Below are 20,632 nucleotides of genomic sequence, written 5' to 3'. Positions count from 1 at the left end.
TCTTCATATATTTCCGAACAAATAAGACAATATTGATCGAGTCTTAACCAAGAAAATCAACAATGTCATAATTTATTCCTCACTGAACTAATGCCCATATAATGAATCTATGCGCACACTTACCCGCGTACACTTTCCCCAGTAAACCAAAATTTGAATTAACGTTCTTATAGAGTTGAGCAGCTAAGAGAACCTAAAATTTTTTATTATATATTTAGATAAAAATGCCCATGATCGAACAAAATATTGTTTAACACTGTCGGACTAGGAACTTGGACCTGGCAGAATTTGCAGTGATGCTGAAAATTAACAAGTGAATTTGATTGATTACAAATAAAAAGTTAACGAAACGTCGCACGGCGCACTCCTATGAAAAACTAATTTTGGGATTCTGCGCCCTTGCTTCACCCAAATGAACCCCTTTTTCATACATTGCATAGTCGAGATATACGCACTGCGCACACTTACCCACTGCGCTCAGTTACCCCGAATGACTCTATTGACATTTTTTGAAGATCATGTTCAGAAAATCGCCCTATCTCTTGGTAGAGCTACACGGAAAAGTAAAGAGAACTTGCAAACTTTTCAGGAATTCAATAAAAAAATCATACATTTAACTCGAGCAGTTCTCAAGATGTGATCTTCAGTTAAAAAGATCATTATTATGAAATTGGTCGAAAGAAGTGGTCTAAATCAAAAAGGAACAAACATAATGAAAATTGGGGTATTTCGAAATCAGACTTTTATGTAGATTCAGAATATGATATGAAAATTTATTACTCTCATTTGAAAAAGCAAGGTGGCGTAGTGCTTCAACATTTCGGACCACCCTATTAGATCAAAAATAATTTTATCTTATGCGTTGATTAAAATCGATTTCGCCAAAAGTTGAATCATTCTTCTAGACCATAATGTTCAAGTATTGAAATACGAATAATGTTTTTTTTTAGAAGTCAAGCATCCTGTAGCTAGTGCATCACTTGCATAGAGTAATTGCTCTTGGAATGAATTTTAACGAGAAGAAAAAACTCCCAACTTCTCATGGTGGTTTTTCACTACTTAGGTGTCTACCATATTCGAATCATTGCAATAAAATACCCCTTTATCAATGAAGAGTTTTCCATCAAATCAATTCAAAAATTACTATGTATTTTTGGGAGGCGAGTGAACTGATACAAAATCAAAAATATTACAAATTAATTGATGCCCCAAACCGAATCCTGAATATACCGGAAAGCCCTCTGTTGAATTTGTAGTACAAACACAACACTGAAACTCACATTAAATTAAATGAAGTTAGGTTTGTAATTGTTTTCCCCAATTCCATTAGCTTTGGCACCATCACTGCTCTCGAAATAGTTATTTAATATAGAAAGTAAATTTGCAATTAATTGCCACACGAAAATTAAAGTTATAAAGCTGGAGTACCATCGACATCCATTGAGAAAAACGGTGATTTAATTATATCGAAAATTTATGTGGAAATATTGGTAACTTTATAGAATGTGGTAATGGAAAAGCAGGGAAAATTAGAAGTTTATAATAATCAGTTTTAGATCGATTTGACCATTAATTAGAGATTTTTCTATTCAGGTTGTCCCACCATCAAAGAGGTACACGGGACCGCCTTTGAATTTTTCACTCTCAATAAATAAAATTGAGTGTAATGAACGTATTAGTTTCAACTCGTAAATTTTTATTTTTCAAATTTTCAATTTTTAGTTCCCTTTGAAGTGTTCTCTGGACTGCATTAAATCATGAATTGTTAGGTTTCCTGGAATCTACAAAACAACTTCCATGCACTGCATATATGAGCATATCCTAGGACAGTAGCAGGAAAACCTGATAATTAGAAAAAAGTGCAAATAAGACATTTCAGAGGGGTTTAACCCCTTGCTCATTTTTGACCCGGAAAATCGATATTTTCAAAAGCGATTTTTTGTGCCAGGGTGGAAACCTTGACAACGCTCATAGAACCATAAACTCGAATTGGATCAGACGAACATAACAGGAGATATCGCAGATTGAAATTTGCCATTTCAGAGATGAAAATCTGAACGAAGGGAGATTGGCTCACGAAATTGCTTGGAATAGATTCAGCTTATTCGAAAACCTATATTTTCATACCGAACTTTCATATATCTAACACTGTTTACGAGAAAATCGAATTTTTCTTTTTCAACTCTTCATTTTCCAGTTGAAGGGCTCTCTGGAGTGCAATTCCATTTCATTTTTATTATCTACACCTCCAATGAATACGATTGATGACAGATTGAAGAAACTTTTCAACAACTCGTTACATTAGCAAACAATATTAAACGTGTTCTTGAGGGAGAGCGTCCACCAAAGTAGCGTAGCACTGACATGGCACATACATGACAAATGCGATGCAAAATAATAACTGAAACTTCACTCAGATGGGTGATATCTGAAAATTATGAATCGCTTTTGTCATGCATGTACCATGTCATTGCTACGCTACTTTGGTGGGCGCTCCCACTAACATTTAATCGACGTCAATTGAAATAAGGCGTTTTTCAATGTATGTATCTGTGTTTATCGAGCTATTCATCTTGACCTTGTTGAACGATGAACCTTCTACATTGCAGTAAACATACGTTGAAATAAAGAAAGGTAGAAAGAATGATCCATGATAATACTCATATATGGATTCGCAGGTGCATGAATATGTATATTAAAATTTAATGCTCCATTGTGATCAAAATCTTCCCTTATTCCCTTCAAAAATGACAGTTTCAAATTACAATGGGGTGTCAAATCTTAATGGACGTTCCTGCAAAAATGAGACATGAATCAATACGTTCCAAGTACGCCGCAAATTTAAAATCGCTTATATTCCGGATCATGTATCTGCCTCAATTCCGCGATTCCATTGACGTATCTCTGAATACGAAATCAATATCAATCTAGATTTGAAAGCTGGTTCGGGGGTTTTAAACTGGCTGTTTTATAAAGAATGCCATCTATTCGGTTTGTCGCTCTGCCGACGTGAATTCGATTTGTAGCCGGAGCTTTTTTCATGTTTACTTTTAGAAGAAATATTTATGTTTCAATAGGGAATCAGATATCATATAAAAATTGTAATTTTTTTTGAGATCGATAAAATGAAAATGTATGTTATTTCATGTCGTCTCGGAAAAATGGAACCTGTAGTTGGTAGCTGAGCCAAGCATCAACCTTGAAAGTACCTGACGATTTAACTTTAGTTTTCAGAAGTAGATTCATATAAATAGGTGTACCAAAATCACCTATTGGAACAAAATGGAGGAAACCTTGAAATATCACATTTTTTTAACGGACAAGTTACCTGAATAAGAAATTAAAATTAGCACTTGAAGCTAAGAAACAACACTGCACACTATATCGTGAGCGTTGTACAAAGGTAAAATACAACAGTTGTAATAAACTCCAAAACTTTATATGGTGCCTAAAACAAAGATAAGCACCGCTCCCTGGACATCTTGAGGGCTTGAGGGAATGTGTAGGTAACATCTTTAAAACCAGTGGGATACGCTGACAGTAGTGTAAGCAGGGCATCGAAGGGCACTAGAAAAGATTCAGCCGCAGAGTTGAATCTTGATGATTCAACGATACTCACTTGTACTGGAAAAGATAGGTTTGCATTGTTCACCTTATCAAATACCTTTTTAACAAATATGTGGGTCTCAACTGAACGATCTCTAACCTTCAACAAACATTGACAAACAAAGAAAAAATATCTAGAAGCTTTTGAACACGTATCACCGTCCATCTCAGCTTTATGTTTTCCTACAGTCTGTAGGCTGTGTCGATTTGGATTAAATTTACCTATGAAAAGCGTTTTACTATATTCCAATACTTTCACTGAATTTAAACCTGCAAGTTAACCAGGAGCTTCAAAAGAAGATACTATAAATTGATATAATATTAAAACATGTAGCCTTCCAGGGTTCAGAAGAAAAACCGAAAAAAATAGACGAGAAAATTGTAGACATCCACTGTCTAAAAAACATGAATTTCCCGCTTGACTCCAATAAAGACAAGGCTTCATTAAAACATCCCAGGTCCTTACTATGACGCCCAATGAACAACCACTTATTCTATGAAACTATAAGATCATATAACCAAACAAAGAGCTGATGGAGGAGATCTTTGCTGCAGGATGTGACTTGATTCCGCTGTTCATATACAACAATACCGAAAATTGGATTTCATTTCACGACGAAGTGTCGCAACAAAACATCGAAACAAAAAACAAAGGAAAGAGAAAAACCATAAAGATAATCCTTCAATATTCGACTTGCATCATCGTGATACAGTCAGGCAATTCTAAGAAATGTATGGCTAACAAATTCCCCGATAAATCTCCCTTAACAAGACTAGGGTTTGAAAGCGATTGAACGCGCATCTCCATTCTTTTAGTTCATTTGACAGAAATCACGTTCTCTCGGCTCCCGCGGATATCAAGCTGAATTATGTTCACGACAGTTGTATCCTGACAACTTCTCTGGCTTGCGGTCAATCGTTAATTGAAGTACGTGGCTAGTTCTTCGATATCTCGTTTTCGTAGGTTTGAGTAGTCTTGGATATAAAAGACGAAAATGTTCCGTTGCTCTTTCATTTACCGATTTTCTTTTCATGACACTTATATCAACACTCATGAGGGTGTGTAATTCTTTTTTTTTCGCCGTTTTGATGGACATGTTTGTTATAGGGTGTTAAAGCAATGTAACATGGATGCTGCTAAAAAAAACTGTGGTATAGAAAACGTAGCTACCGCGGTATCAGCGGTATCAGCGGTATCAGTGATACGGGGCCCCCGAATGCCTGTAAGCAAAAAAATCCTAAAAATCTTTTCCAAAACCTCTTACAGTTTTTACAATAGCATTTTTGAGAATAACTGCTAAGATAACCATTCATTTCAAAATCCCGTTCATTACACCGAATTCATCATTCAGATAGATACGAATACTTAAAATCTGCTATTCAGAAAATTCGTGCCATCAAAGAACTTTTAGAATTAGTCCTGATAAAATGCAATAGCCTTGCATCCAGTTTTCCGGACAATATTATTGTATGCTTTTTATTTTTGACCCTTCCGGTTACAACTGCAACCGCTGAAAGGAGTTTTTCAAAGTTAAAACTCATAAAAAATTATCTGAGGACTTCTATGGGACAGGAACAGCTTTCAGACATGTCGTTATTGTCAATAGAGTGGGAACCACTTAAAAAACTGAAATCGTCATCAGCTATGGCTGATTTGATAAATAGATTTGGTGAAATAAATGTTAGAAAAATGTATCTTTAATTTTTTGTATTGTTTGTTTATCATTTTATGTTGTTTGTATATTATTTGTCTGTATATTATTTTATATTGTTTGTATGTTATTTGTTTGTATATTATTTCGCTCCCAGCTCAAGTATGAGAGCTACGCCACTGATAGAAAAACGCACATTACAAAATTGTTCAATGGAAAACAAATCGTTATGTTCATACAGGGTGAGTCTTTGACTCGTACAGATATTTTATTAGTAGATTCTTAAAGTCAAAAGTAAAACACTTTTTTTCCTCACCATTTTATCCTAATAAGCTCGGTTTAAAAGATACTGGCTGTTCAAAAACCATAAAAAATGTTATTTTTAGTTCTATCTCACAAACAGTTTTATCGAATGAAATGAATTTCAGAATACAGTTTTTCATTTGATGTACCTTTTTCAAATACAAGATATAACCCTAGTCTTGAAGCTTTCTCATTATGACCACTAGGTACCATAAAAATTCCAAAAGTTCAAAGAACTTAATTCTTGAAATTACGTTGGACTCTATTTAATGAATATTTGAACGTTTTGTAAAATAAAAGTATTCCCTAGATTTTCTCGTATTATGCGCCGTTTTTGAGTAATTTGATATTCAAAATTGAAAAGTATCTAAGATATTTGAAAAATTGGGTACTTTGGCTGAATGCAACTCTGTATGAAATATCCACAGATGTGCCGTTTCATAGATTTAGCGATTCATTCTGAAGATAATTTTGTTTTTACAGGGGTGGCAAAGTTTATTATGGAAATTTAAAATGGCTATATCTTTTTATCAGGGCTGATTCGAAAAAAATGGTATAGGAAAAGGGTGTTTCTTTTGACACCAAAAATCTGCTGTTAAAATATTTGTACGAGTCAAAGACTCACCCAGTATAGATGGAAAATCTTTTTTGACCAAGTAACGAAGGAAGCTTTTTTGTGAAAAAACCAGGAAGTCTTGATTGAGTGGGATAATTTTTAACTCAATGATGAAAATATAAATTATCATTTGGTTGGGTAATTGTTTGAGTTATATTCTAAATGAACATTTGAAGATTCGAGATCGGTAATCAGATTCGATGGATCAGAATAAGTACCTCTTTATATTGTTCACTGTGTATTGTAGGGGAGAAGTTCAGTTTTACCTCCACACTCTCTGTGTATGCAGGATATGATTACCACTCTCTATTTCATCTTCTTTATTTATATTTCAGTTATAACTACTGCATCATCCACTTCCATTAGGTATCACAAAAGTGACTTAACTTTTAAAGAGAGTACGTAATATGGAGGTAGTTTTGTTAAAATCTTATGAGCTATATTGGGATATATGGATAACCTCACTTGGAAAGGTCCCATCTAATTAAAGATAATAAAAAAGGAAAGCCTCCTCTGATTGCTTGAATATATTCGATTTTTGATCGACTTTAGAAATATAAAGTATATCATAATGGATTCAGACTTTAGCAGTCTTTATTAAAATTAATGAATTCAACATTTTATTACATCTACTACGCCATAACAGAAGCATTTTTCCTATATTTTTGTTGGGAAGTAGAGAATGATGGAAGGAATGGGGAGAGTTTGAATACGTCGTACATTTCTGAGTGTAAGTCCATTAATCTTCTTCACGAACATATTCTGCTGGCCTATAAACTTTGGAACTTCTAGAGTTGCAAATATATATCCCGTCTGTTATTGTTCGATAACTCCGACCAACTTCTTGTGGTTCTCTTCAGAACATTTCCCAGTCTTGTATGGAAAAGTTCATTTCTGAAATCCTCTATCAACTACGATCTCAACAATTTCTTAGACTGCAGACGAATGGGATTAACATTTGTCCTCAACATGTGGAGTTAAGATAAATAAATTCTTCTAGAAAGCCTAAATTTTTCCTAATTCAACTACTGATTCATCGTGGATATTAATTGTGGATTCTAACATAATAATTCATTTACAATCCTGGAGTTAATTCTGTAGAAGATCTCATGTACAGAAGATTTCTAGCCTTGTTACTATCATGAAATGAAAAATACCTTCAAAATTGAGGATGAATAATAAACGACATTGATAGACACAATACATTCGTTGATATAAAATTAAAAACGGTCACGATCTATACAGGCTGGGTTTTTCAGAACGAAACAGAGGAAATGCACTTTTTTCGATTAAATGCTCAGACATGACGATTTTTGATTCAAAGGGGGCAACATTCAAGATAATATTACATCCATAACAATATCGCTTCAACCCTTATTGTTATAACCACAACCCCTATATTTCGAATAGGGGAAATGGACTGATACCTCATTTGAGAGTTCTTCTTATTTTGTTCAGTACTTCATTTCACATGGTGTATGAATCAATCAAATTTTACCTAATTCATTTTGTGTTTTCAATGATAATCGTCAACTTCCATACACCAGACATCAAAATATTACTGTACAATTTTTTAATTAACAATTGAGGTGTAAGTGGTTAATTCATTGTTCATTGGCAAGGAGAATTCAAATAAATTCTTTATTTTTCAAGAAAAACGAGTGCGGAAACCGTACTTCTGATTTATGATCAAACTTACAAAATAAATTATTGAAAATTCTAAGTATTTATACAGCATCCACGAAAGGAAAATAAATGTTGTTTTAAATTTGAATTGAAATATTTCGAAAACCAATGGATCAAATGACAAAAGTCAAATATACTGAACTCGGTTGTTTTTTACCAATTTTAAAGATTGCCGAAACTGGATTCAAGTTAATTATTACCAATTTTAGATTAATAAATGCTATGAAGTATTAGCATATTATGTATTTATGTTCTGAATCAGCTGAGAAAACAGAGTAATATTTTTTAAACCCGAACCTCTTGGCTCTTTACGCGACCATTAGAGAAGGACATTGATTATATGAGAGCCAAAACTATGACATCTTGCCTTCTCCATTATCTACTATGGCTAAAATAGGAACATTGATGCAAGAAAAACTTGTTCAACTGGAAATTAGAGATGATTATCTACATTGAGTTTGTGCGTATGTTATCGAAATTCATATGTACGAGGATATATTGAAAAATTCTTAGCCCACTATAGATCCAAACAAAATTTCCGTGTTGAAATATTTTATTACTCAACATATTCTCCTCTTAATTAGATACATTTATTACAGCGAACCTGCAACGTCTCTAGACCTTTCAAAAAAAATGTTTCTTCTTTTTCTGCAAACCAGACCTCTACAGCTTTTATTGCCTCCTCGTTGGAAGAAAATTTATGAACTTTTAAACTTTTTTTCAGTTGAGTAGAAAGATGATAGTCGGATGGAGCCAAATCTGGTGAATAAGGAGAGTGTTCTAGTAATTCAAACCCTGAATCACGAATTTCTTGCATGGCAACATGAGATTTGAGTGCAGGAGCGTTGTCCTGCAAAAACAAAACACCTTTGGATAGCTTTCCGCGTCTTTTCTCTTTAATATTTTCCCGTAAAGTGGTCAGTACCTAATGCCGAATAGTAATCAGATTAAGATGTATTCTTTATGAAAACTCTTTTCGAAACACTGAAATATTATCCGTTCCCCGATGTTAACAAACAAAAGTCTACTAAATTTTTATTTACAAAAATTTATACTAATAAGAGGCGCTTGTTCGAAATTCCCAATAGAATTCGAATAATAACTTATTTTTTCAAAACTCCTTGGCTCACTTGAGGACAATTTGTTCCCGACGCTCGATAATGAATAGTATTTGTCTCTATAAATTTCCTCCACAAAAACAAAGAAAGGATGAACTCAAAGTCATACTGTTCGGTTCTCTGAACCTGACCTATTCGGAATTATTCTAAATACCATTGTCTGTTTTCAATGCTTCATCCTATTCAGAATATTTCCCCACAATGAAATATCTCGTTCGGCACAATAAACCTCTCGTTATTTCCCAAAGAACTCTATTACCTCGAATCGGATCTATTCATTCATTCCATTGAATGGAAAAATAAAAATGAGTTGTGGATAACTCGGCATATCGAGGAATACGCTGCAGGAAACTTGTATTCGTGTGGGCCTGCTGCGATCATAATGACGTTCTGCCGATAGCTGAGTACATTTCTAGCGATGTTTCTCAGATTTATTCCGATAATAATGCACAGCAGAAGCCCCAGAGGGGTTTCCGAGAGTGGGTATTCATTCGGTTCGCCTTAACATTCGATGTCTGGATTATTCAATAGTTCAGAATCGAAGATTGACATTTCTAGTTGAACTTGAAGGCAGGAATCATTTGCTCAGCTGAATTATTGAGATATATATTGCACTCAAAATGATCGGTCTGTGGTAACTGAGGTAAATTCAATGAAATGATCAATTAATTGAATTCGGGGAAATACGAGGATATATTGAAAATTTCTTAGCCCACTATGAAACCAAACAAAATTTCAATGTCAAAATATTTTTTTACTCAACATATTCTCCTCTTAATTGGATACATTTATTAAAGCGAACCTGCAACGTCTCTAGACCTTTCAAAAAAAAAAATTTCTTCTTGCTCTGCAAACCAGACCTTCACAGCTTTTATTACCTCCTCGTTGGAAGAAAATTTACGATCTTTAAAACTTTTTTCAGTTGAGGAAAGAGATGATAGTCGGATGGAGCCAAATCTGGTGAATAAGAGGGGTGTTCTAGTAATTCAAATCCTAAATCACGAATTTTTGCATGGCAACGTGAGATTTCTGTGCAGGAGCGTTGTCCTGCAAAAACAAACCACCTTTGTATAGCTTTCCGATTCTTTTCTCTCTAATTTTTTTCCGTAGAGTAATCAGTAATGTCGAATAGCAATCTCAGATTATTGTTCTACCCTTTTCCAAAACATCAATCATGATTACTCCATGGCAATACCAAAAAACTGAAGCAAGAACTTTTCCAGCAGATTTTTGGACACGAAACTTGGGTCTTGGAGAATCAGAGTGTCGCCATTCCATCGATTTTTGCTTTGCTTCTGGATCGTGAAAATGTACCCAAGTCTCATCCATAGTAACAATTCGTTTTAATAAGTCTACATCGTTTTCAAATCGAGCACAGATCGAACGCAATACTTCTACCCTTGCAGGCTTTTGGTCAACATTCAAACATTTGGGGATCCATTTTGCAGCAAATAACACCAAGGGTGTTAAGCATATCTTCGTAAATCTGCTTACCTCTTAACCCTTTCAAATACAGGTACTTGATGATGGCTCGGTACTCCAATTTTTCGATTTTCACAATTTAATTTATTGAGTAACTATGGTTTATTTTTTTGACCTCAAATTTCACACTGACACATCTTATGAGTTATTGTTCGTTGCTATGGTAACTCAATATTTTTTTATGCATGGAACTGGTCTAGGCTAAGTAGATATCAATAGAACCTCGTACTTTCTTATCGCAAAAAACGAATTCACTTAAGATGGTTAGGGTACATAATCATTATCATTCTCAGCAGTCGTGTTAAGCCTCCTACAGTTAAATCGATCTATCTTTATAGGGTGTGGGGTGTGGCGTAATGAATAGAAAATATGGTACCATTGGGTAGAGGACGTTGTGGCGATTCAGAAAAATATGTTTTGTATTCAGTAAAAAGTCCTTCGGTTTTCGAGATTTTCGAAAATTCGAAAAAATTACACCCTTTGCCACACTTTTTGGTTGCAAACTCCAAACTCAGATTAAAGGAATCTGATTTTTGGATAGTTTTTCTGAATAGATGCGCTATCGAATCTAATTCTTGATTTTTGGGGCGCATGGTATTTCTTTTTTTAAATATCTAATTCAAATTGCCTGTTTTGATGAGTTTAACTCAAGAGATGGCAAAAAAAGTTTCATTGGGATTCGGAAATAGTATAACTCACTGTATTTTCAGCATTTGATACAAAATAAATGCTAGTTTACTTAATTTAAACCTTGTTATTAAGATTTTTAGCAACTAAAATGAGACCAGTAGGAGCAATCACTAATTGGGAGGTGTAGAGTATATAAGTTGGGATTTGTTTTGAGTAGAGGACAGCATTATTGAAAAAGCTTCCTTAGGAAGAGCGACATAAGATACATTTTTGAAATCAGCAAAAAAATTGCAGCAAGATGAAGGAATTTTCAACTATAGTTCTCATTTGAAAAATCAAAATTTCCTGTCGTATCTTGAAAATGACTGGATCAAAAAATTCAATAATACCATATTCGAATTCCTCATAAAAAATTGCCTGTAGAATGTAACAACAATCCCGAAAACGAGTTCAAATAAGCGAGTTATTCAGCTTCATTGAAAATGACAATTTCTCAATTTTCGTTCATAACTCAGAATCTATGAATGTTAGGCTAGATCTATTTTCAGTTTTGGATAAGTCAAGGAAAGGAGCTCGAGAATGAGTTATCAGTTTTCGAGATCCCTTCAGTAGACAACGAATTTTGGCCACCCTGTATATTGTCCAGAACATAGAATTCTATTGGTGTTTCAAGATTATCCATTTATTCGGGGACACTCAGTTTAGTACCATAATTTCAATTTATGATCCCTTTAATACTCAAGTATACAACACAAACAGTATTTAACTGGTCTACAAACCTGATGATCCCTTCCGATAAGCTTTTGATGTTATTTATTATTCAGAAATTTTGATTAGTTACAAAAAGCTTGAGCACTTCAGATCACTATGTCTATACAGTTTCGAGAGATCTAGGACCAAGTTTCTTAAAGGCTGAGGAACACAATGTTCTGGTAAATTGTAGCCTAGCTGAGACATTACTCAGGAATTTTATCCATAAACGAAGTATTTGTGTTCAAAACTAAGCTTTCTCTCTATATTTCCATAGCAACTTTTTTCCATATTTACGACGCTATTCTGATAAGTAGATCAAATTATTCAATTACATATCAATGCAACGTAATGCACAAAAATCCTAGTCCTTGAGGATATGGTTACTCAGCTCTTGAGCTCTCTATCAAATATATTTTTTCGCAAGTGTTAGATTCCGCTTTTCATCTGTAGAATTGAAGTTGCCAATGTACAAAATTGGTAAATGGAAACGTGCAGTTCAAGTTTGAATTCCAATCTCACATGTTTTCGAATTCAAGTAAGGGGTGGGCTCTCCTTCGAGTGTGTTTGCACGTATTCTGAAAAGGTCAAGGAAGAGCAAATGGTGAATAGAATTGAAAGGCGGCCTTCCATAAATTAGATGCGAGTTGGGCCAGACGATGGAAAAGATGATGTTTGATCTTTCTTCAGCTGAAAGCATAATTAGGATGACCTTTTCAAGTTGGTGGAGAAGGCAGTTAGTTAACAACAAGCACGCCTTTTTGAATTTATCAAAGGGTAGGGAACTGATGTGAAAGGACGACCAAGCATGATTCAAATAAATATTGGAACGGTGTGATTTTAATTGCTCAAATATCGTCGAAAGTTCAAGGGAAGAAGAAGAGGTGCGTTGAAAACTTTTTGAACGCACAAAACTTTCAGACTTTCGAGGAATCTGAATTCAATACCTACTCAACGATCTGGTATTTTCAATGAGTTTTATTTTAATATATAAAGTGATTGAAATGTTATGCACAAAGTTCATATCGGTCTTCGGTATTTACTATATTGCAGAAAAATTCTTGAACATAGCAATTTTAATTTGAAATGATTCAACTTTACATGTACAATTGAAGAATTCTTATGCATAAGAACAAATGGATTGATGAGTTGAGTTGTTTTAAGGGGCCCAATTAGTAACACTGTTACACATGAGGAAGACAACAGGCTTGATATTTTGTTCGTTATAAATTTGCCTGGTCATATTCTCTCTCAGAACTCGTGATCAAAGTCTTCCTATCGTCTAGATTTGTTTCAAAAATACAATAATTTCAACTATAGTGAGAAATATAACTGTGTTTGGTCGATTCATGCGTTATTTAGGGATAAAGGAGTTTTTGCGTGGTTTGTAAAAAGACTTCTCAGAATTCTATATTGAACAAGTTACTGTTTACTGTTTTTTCTAAGTGATTTCAAAATATGTGGTAAATATGATACCGGTACCAAATGAAGGGATCAAAAAGCGGAAGTCTGAAGTCAAATATTTAGGCATAACCCTTGATAGCAAGCTTTAGTAGAAAAAGCATACTGAGGTTACTCCAAGTAATAGTACCTAGAAATAAACCTCGAAATAAACTAAGGGCGCCTCGCACTTATCGCCCTCTAACTCGAAAACGGTTGAGAGTATCTAAAATTGCTTCAGAAAAAAGTTGTATACAATTTTATTATCTTTAACTTTCATCATAGATACAAAAAGGATTAGAGGTACAGGAAGGGAGATATATATAAAATGGCTCGCTATCATCTCCAAACTGTCAGACTGAAGAACAACCCTCCAGATTTGTGTCTGATTAATGGATCAACACGTCTGCAACAATGAGATTAACCAACTGTATGAAAATCTGACACGCTCGAGTATGTACAAGTAACGATTTTTTTGCATTTTCAAAGCACCGCTGTGACCTTGTCAGTCTCCTGACAAGGGGTCCAATAAACATATCCCCTAAGAATCTGACATGCTTGAAAAAATTATATTTTTTCTACATTTTCAACTCTTCCGTACGGCCAGACCCACGCAAACTCTCAGATTAACATGAATTTATTATCAGAGACACGTAGGGCATATGCAGTATCTTAATCTGACACGCTCGAGTATGTACGAGTACACCTCGGATCTTCGAAATCCACTAGGTCTCCACGACGCTCGAGTGAATCCCTATTTAGCATCGTCGGCTCCTCAACTATTATGGGCAATATTCTGCAATTCCAAGACCAGTCAGAACAATATGAGCACTCGATAGCATACCTATAAATATTAGCCTGTATTTGTATCAGTAGAGCTATGCAAACCTGCCTAACTAGCGCAGGACATTGGAGGTCATTAGAGATCTCCCCCTTGTTCATCTTGTTATAAACAGATTATCCCATGAGGTCATCCTAAGGTTATCCAGGAAAGGTAATGGCAATGAAAGAATTATAAATCAGAGAACGCGATCATTTCTGACCAAATATATCCCATCCAGTAACAAGATGATAAAGAAAATTGGCATCCAAGTATACACTTCATTGTATAATCAGTATAAAAGAAGTATCTGAAAGGCAGCCCAGAATCTCAGCTTAAAAAAAAACCTAAATGGTTCTAAAACCACGCCGGAATGCTCAATACCATTAGATTGAAACGTGATATAGCCATACATCCTGACAGTCAGGCTGCGTTTAAAGCACTGAGCTCTCATAGCAACGATTCTAAGATATGCCTTAAAGAAAGCTCAACGAATTAGGCAAGAATACCAAAGTCTGCTTAGTCAGGATTCTCGATCATTCAGGAATCGAAAGAATTGACAGAACCTTTTCATGGTATATATATGGTAGGACAAAACTGAAAGAGTATCTAACACTCCTGGAATCCTCCTGGGTTGGATCCTTTCAAAAGGTTCGAAACTTCTAAAGGTTATCAGCCTGAAAAGTCAAAAGTTTTCAGTAAATAAAACATTGCCCATTTTCTGTAAGAAGCTTTCGATGATCAACATTTAATGAGCAAGGTAGAATTGATTATTGGAATTGCTGGAGCTTGCCGAATAGGTGGATTAATTTCGCGTAGAAAATGTAGCATTTTAGGAGGAATTTGCTGAACTAACCAATCCCAACACAAAGAGGAAAGTATGTCACAGTTTTGGGCGGTCATCGACCACTCTCTTTGCGGATTCTGGAGCTGATTTGCTGAGAATCAAACAGGATGGAGGATGGAAGTCTAATACAGTTGCTGAAGGTTACGTGGTTAATTCCATAACTAATAAACAGAAAGCTACGACAAACATTCTAGGAGAAAATTACATGAACTATACGCAAATTGATATTTATCAACAATTTTCCCATTCACATGTTAAAGTTACCTAATATATCAATTTATTGATCCTCACAATATTTAGTAGGTACATCCAATTTAATGACATAGATATATATATAGGTAAAGAAGTACGTAGTACCAGTAGTTTAGTCTTACGATGAAACTGTTATTTTCACAATTAATGGCGAAAGGTACTTTTCATCCACAGAATTATTTTACTTTTTTAATTAGTTGCGAAAAGTAAAATGTTTCAAAACGTTGATGAGTTTCAACACTTTTTATATCAAAAATAGAAAAATTAATTACATTATAATAATTTTACAATACAATTTGTGAATAAAAACAAGCGAGTTCAACATTTACAACAATAAACTCATTATCGTTATAATAATAATGACAATTGATAATATTAGAGACTGATCGTTGTGGATCCCAAACTCATTAGAATAGTTTGTTTTACATCAGTATGTAACGTTTTTCTTCTCTTTTCATCACATGCAGGGTAAATACTCATCAACATATATATGAATGAATTAAGACATTTATTGATCTGTACTAGTAAATGGAGTTAGATAACATAAGTGGTCGAATAAGATTTATCATTTATCGATTCAATAAGGCCTTTGTTTCCTCTCTTACTATTTTCTACAGAGCACCGCCTACAATAACACTTTCCCCTTTCTGAATCGATTACTTGATGATTTGAACGCAACTGGTGGTTTGAAAGCACTAAACCTAATAGCAAGTACCTTGATGGGATATGAAATATCTACGTATATCTACGGTTTTGCAACACTTAGAAGTGAAGAATTTAATGTACATTGCGTTATATAACCTAAGCTTTCCCTTTTATCGGATTCCAGGTGATATAACCTAAAACACTGCCTGCTCTACTGTTTACCTCATCGCAAATGCTCCACCCTTCGGGACAGAAATGGAAGCGACAGCAAGACGTAATTTCGGGGAAATTTCGATGGTGAATTTTCTCTGCGGAAATACCAGCGAGTAGGGGTGCCCGGAAAAGGGCCTCCTCGATCGTTGTCCCTCGATTCCTTCACCCTGTCGGCACGTTTAATTCGGATTCGTATGGCGGGGCGCCCGAACCAGCGGACCTATCGGCAAATTATGATTCCGATCAGGAAATTCACCAATAACCGAGTCATGACACGAAAATTTCGGTGCACTGAAACGTCGCGACGGCTCGGTCCACGTGTTTAGAACGCCACGGGGCCACTGAAGTAGCGTCGAAACGTTGAAAACCCCACCCCCGATCGATTTCTACTGTGTTATCACAGATATTACTGAAAATGCCGACGCGCACGTTTGGGCCTGTTGTCAAAATAATGAGAACGCGCTAGATAATTGCGTTGATGACAACGCGTGAGAGCGATCGCTAATCGCCTTTAATGGCTTGGAAAAAATCAATCCCGGCAGGGCGAAAGCGATTTTGTCGGGATTTTACGGTCTTGCGAGACAGTCGCTCTATTCGTCAGAAGAAAATGAAAGTGAAAAAGGCTTCTCTGCTGATCGGTTCGATCGGATTCGTTCAACTTTTCTCGATGTTTGATTGAGTGGTTAATGAATGGTGTTCGGTAAAAGCGCAAGCTTTGAATTTCGCGCCAGTCATATCGATATAGCTTACTAGGTCGACACATGGCAGTTAGTAAACAAAGATTGACGTGGAGGAAATATAAGGCTCCTTCGAAAACGGGGCAGAATTTGAAGTGAATAAAAGATACTAGCTACTTGCCATACAGTCGTTCACGCGACTCCGAATCAACTGGTTGGACCAATTGATTCGGTCACACGCTCATGAGCTCAACAAGTAGCGACTTTTAGCCGTGGCTTAATGCGGAGTTACAGGTCGTGTCAACAAGTACAGAAGCATTGTGGGTTGAAATTAGGCATTGCATCAACAAGCAATCCAACGTGTAGTTATTCGTCATAGCCAATGTAAATAATATAGCTATTATGACTGTATAATATCCAGACATTGTGTACCTATAATAACTAGCGAATTTGGCTGAAGTGAATAATAATTAGGCTATATTCATTACACATACTGTTTAACTGAGTGTATTCGATAAAGCATTATTAATTACTTTATCTAGCCATTATACAGGCTGGTTCACGATAACTTCCCGTATTTGCGTGGTTTATAACTTTTGATAGGACAGCTATAGGGTGGTGAAACCTTTCACATAATTTTCTTTATATGCTTCAGTTTTTTAGAAGATAAGATACACTCCCTATCCAATAGGAAGTGGATCCGAAAATTCAAATTTTCTTTATGTCAAAGATAAGATAACAAGTAAATAAAAACTGTAGGGATTCTACTGAAAAAAAAAACAGTAATGGTAAATGGTCTTAGTTAGATACATGATTCAATAGCTTGTAAGGCAATAAGGGAACTCAAAAATCTCATGGACTTTACATGGAAAAATCATCTTGCAAGCTATGGCATGTTTTTAAAGTGAACTTTTTTTTTAAGTTATGATTACTCAGTTGAAAATCGCTCATCAAGAAAGAATAGCTCGAGAATAATGAGAAGTTGTAATGACAAAAGCACAAGTTCGATGTTCCATTAATCACAGATTACTTTAAGCTAGCAGAATAGTTCAAAACAGTGGAGAAGAATGTTCCAAATAGAAGCTTGGAATTACGTTAATAGCTCAAAAAAAAAATAAGATTTTTCCATGTCTAATCCTACGGAAACTATGAACTCGATCATCATAACTTCAGTACCTATTTGCTATTTTGTTGCAAAATGCTCGTCAATTTTTATTTCAAATAACGCAACACTTGATATTTGTTATGCACCCTGTGAAGGGTAGTTCGTATTGTTTATTTTTGATGGATTGGAATGGTATTTTGTATTATTCCAAATTTGTATTGTCCAGTCGTTTTTTATTTTTGTTGAATTTTTATATCCTGATGTTTTCAATGGAGAATGACATTTTAATTCATTCAAAATATGAATTGAATGGTTCAAAGGAGAATATTTGTTTTATGTATATTGCCAATAATGTGAAATAGTATCATCCTAAAAATGTTATATTCTGTTTTGAAATTACTGACTTGTGCAATGCAATATACTTTGTAAAGGACCACCAATAAATTATCTCATCTTAGCTTATCTCATCTTTAAATCGCAAACCCATTTTTTCCAGCCAAAACTGGATAGACTTTTTGTTACTGATGATGATTTGCTGATTGGATGGGGTTTTTTATCAACCCTCGTTTAATAATGGGTATAAAATCTTCAAACTTGTTGAATTCGAATCTTTAACTTTTCTGGTATATACATATATTTTAGTATCGATTGACGTTAACGTTATTGTTCTCTTCGTAATTTAGCAATCAATGGAGGATGAAAGAACGCATCAAAATAAATTTTCAAAATTCCTGTAATTCCGGGTTATTATTCTATTTGTGGTAAGTTATCAATTACCAGCCTTCGGAAATACTTCAAAAAATCATTCCCGAAGTATATAGAGTGAGTCTTTGATTTGTACAGATATCTCAACAGTAGTTTCTTGAGGTCAAAAGAATCACTTTTTTCCCTTACTATTTTTTCCGAATCGGCTCGGTTTAAAAGATACAGGCTGTTGAAAAACCATAAAAAATGTTATTTTTAGTTCTCACAAACGGTTTAATCAAATGAAATGAATTTCGAAATATATTTTTTCATTTATTTGATTAATTTTTTTCGAACCAAAGATATCACCCATTTCTTCGAGTTCTCTCATTGTGACCATTACGTACCATAAAAATACCAAAGTACCCAACTCTTGAAATTAAGTTGGACCCTATCTAATGATTATTTGAACGTTTTGTGGAATAAAAGTATATTGCGCCGTTTTCGAGTAATTTGATTCGAACATAAAAAAGTATCTGAAAAATTGGGTACTTGGGCTAAAACAACTCTGTTTAAAAGATCAACAGATATGTAGTGTCCCAGATTTAGCCAATTTTTCTGTAGGTTTTTCCAGGGGTGGCAAAGCTCATTATGAAAACTTAAAATCCGTATATCTTTTTAATAGGGCCTAATCGGGAGAAATGGTATAGGAAAAAAGTGTTTCTTTTGACCTCAAGATTTTACTATCAAAATATTTGTACGAGTCAAAGATTTATTCTGCATATGCACAATCATTACGCATGTTATGGTTCTGACTGACTTTTATTATCAACCCTTAGTCAATTTCGAATGCAGGCCCTTCAAAATCATTTCGAAATAATGCAGAAAAACTCACCTGTTTGCGTACTGGAATCAAAAAAGGTACTGGAAGTCTCAACGGTCATGGAAGCAATAGTGCCATCGAGTATTTGAGCACAGGAATCCCTCCTCCCCCTGTACCTCTGGCAGTCGTCACTTTGCGAACTTTGCCTCCTGAAATTTCGGCACCTTATCATCTCCTCTGTAGTTGATTGTCTTCTGAAGCCTCTAGCAATAAGAATTTCTTCCGTGGTTGATTGTCTCCTTATCATAGGTCTGTGAATTTCGGCTGGAGGCGGAGCAGCTCTATTACAAGGACTTGGATCCCTACTCGAACAGCTGGAGGAGTCCGGTGACTTGACTCCTGGACCTCTAGCGATACTTGTTGATTGTCTTCGCAAGCGAGCCCTTCGAGATCGACGAACTGGGCTTATGTCACGTTCCCCCGATCTGTCCGGACTCAAATGGGATCGCGAATCCCTTCTGCCTCTTGAAGCTGAGTCAGGGCTCAAAGAATCTCTTCTTGCCTTTCTTCCTGTTTCGTCCACATCTGGGCTAAGCGCAGTTGGTTGTGAACCCCTTCGACTCCAACCTCCTGGAGGCAGACAGCTTTCATCGTATGCTGTGTTTTGTCTTTGAAGTCGCGACAGTTTACTTGCTCTTTCAGGACTTGCATGAGTTCGAGAATCCCTTCTGTTCAATCTTCCGCACTGGGTTGTCGAATCTCTTCTAGTGCTCAGTAAAGGATGGGTTGGAGTTGTAGCTGTTACTTGGGATGGGACAGTTGGTGAAGTTGCTGGCGGAGTTACACTCGAAGTTATTATAGTGGGTGGGGGTAAAGCATGTGTGCCAACATCAGACGTCGAGGGAGCACTTATCACCAATGATGCTGGGACATTATTCAACGGTCCAGCTGAGTCAGAGGCAGTTGATGAAGTTGATGGTCTCTGTTCTTGTCTGTAATACGGCGTGTCATTCAGATTTCTCGATGATTCTCTCCTCTTTTTCGTGCTCCCGATTGTTTTAGGAGGTGACGGGGTCGGAATAGCCGAGGAGTCTCTCCTAGCACTTTTACCGCTGCTTTCACCGGAACCTCTTCTAGAGGCTCCCCGAGAATGACCAGAATGTCCTGAGGAATCTCGTCTACCGCTCCTGCTAGATTCTCCACTCCCTCTTCTAGGAGATGTACTGGCAGTCATAATTATGGTAGAGTTCGATTCCCGCCTGTGCCAAAGTCTCGCCACCTCT

The 20,632-nt window shown here is 35.6% G+C and overlaps 1 protein-coding gene across 1 annotated transcript in view; it reads right to left on the bottom strand.

Moving 5' to 3' along the window:
* LOC123310202 overlaps positions 1-20,632 on the bottom strand; it is a 66,785-nt gene that overhangs the window by 35,165 nt on the left and 10,988 nt on the right. The window contains exon 4 of the mRNA XM_044893637.1: positions 19,422-20,630. Coding sequence (XP_044749572.1) covers positions 19,422-20,630 — 1,209 coding nt within the window. The remainder of the gene's footprint in view (positions 1-19,421; positions 20,631-20,632) is intronic.

This window comes from Coccinella septempunctata, chromosome 3 (assembly GCF_907165205.1).
Source record: "Coccinella septempunctata chromosome 3, icCocSept1.1, whole genome shotgun sequence".
Taxonomy (NCBI): domain Eukaryota; kingdom Metazoa; phylum Arthropoda; class Insecta; order Coleoptera; family Coccinellidae; genus Coccinella; species Coccinella septempunctata.
This window is presented reverse-complemented; position numbering and strand designations above follow the sequence as displayed.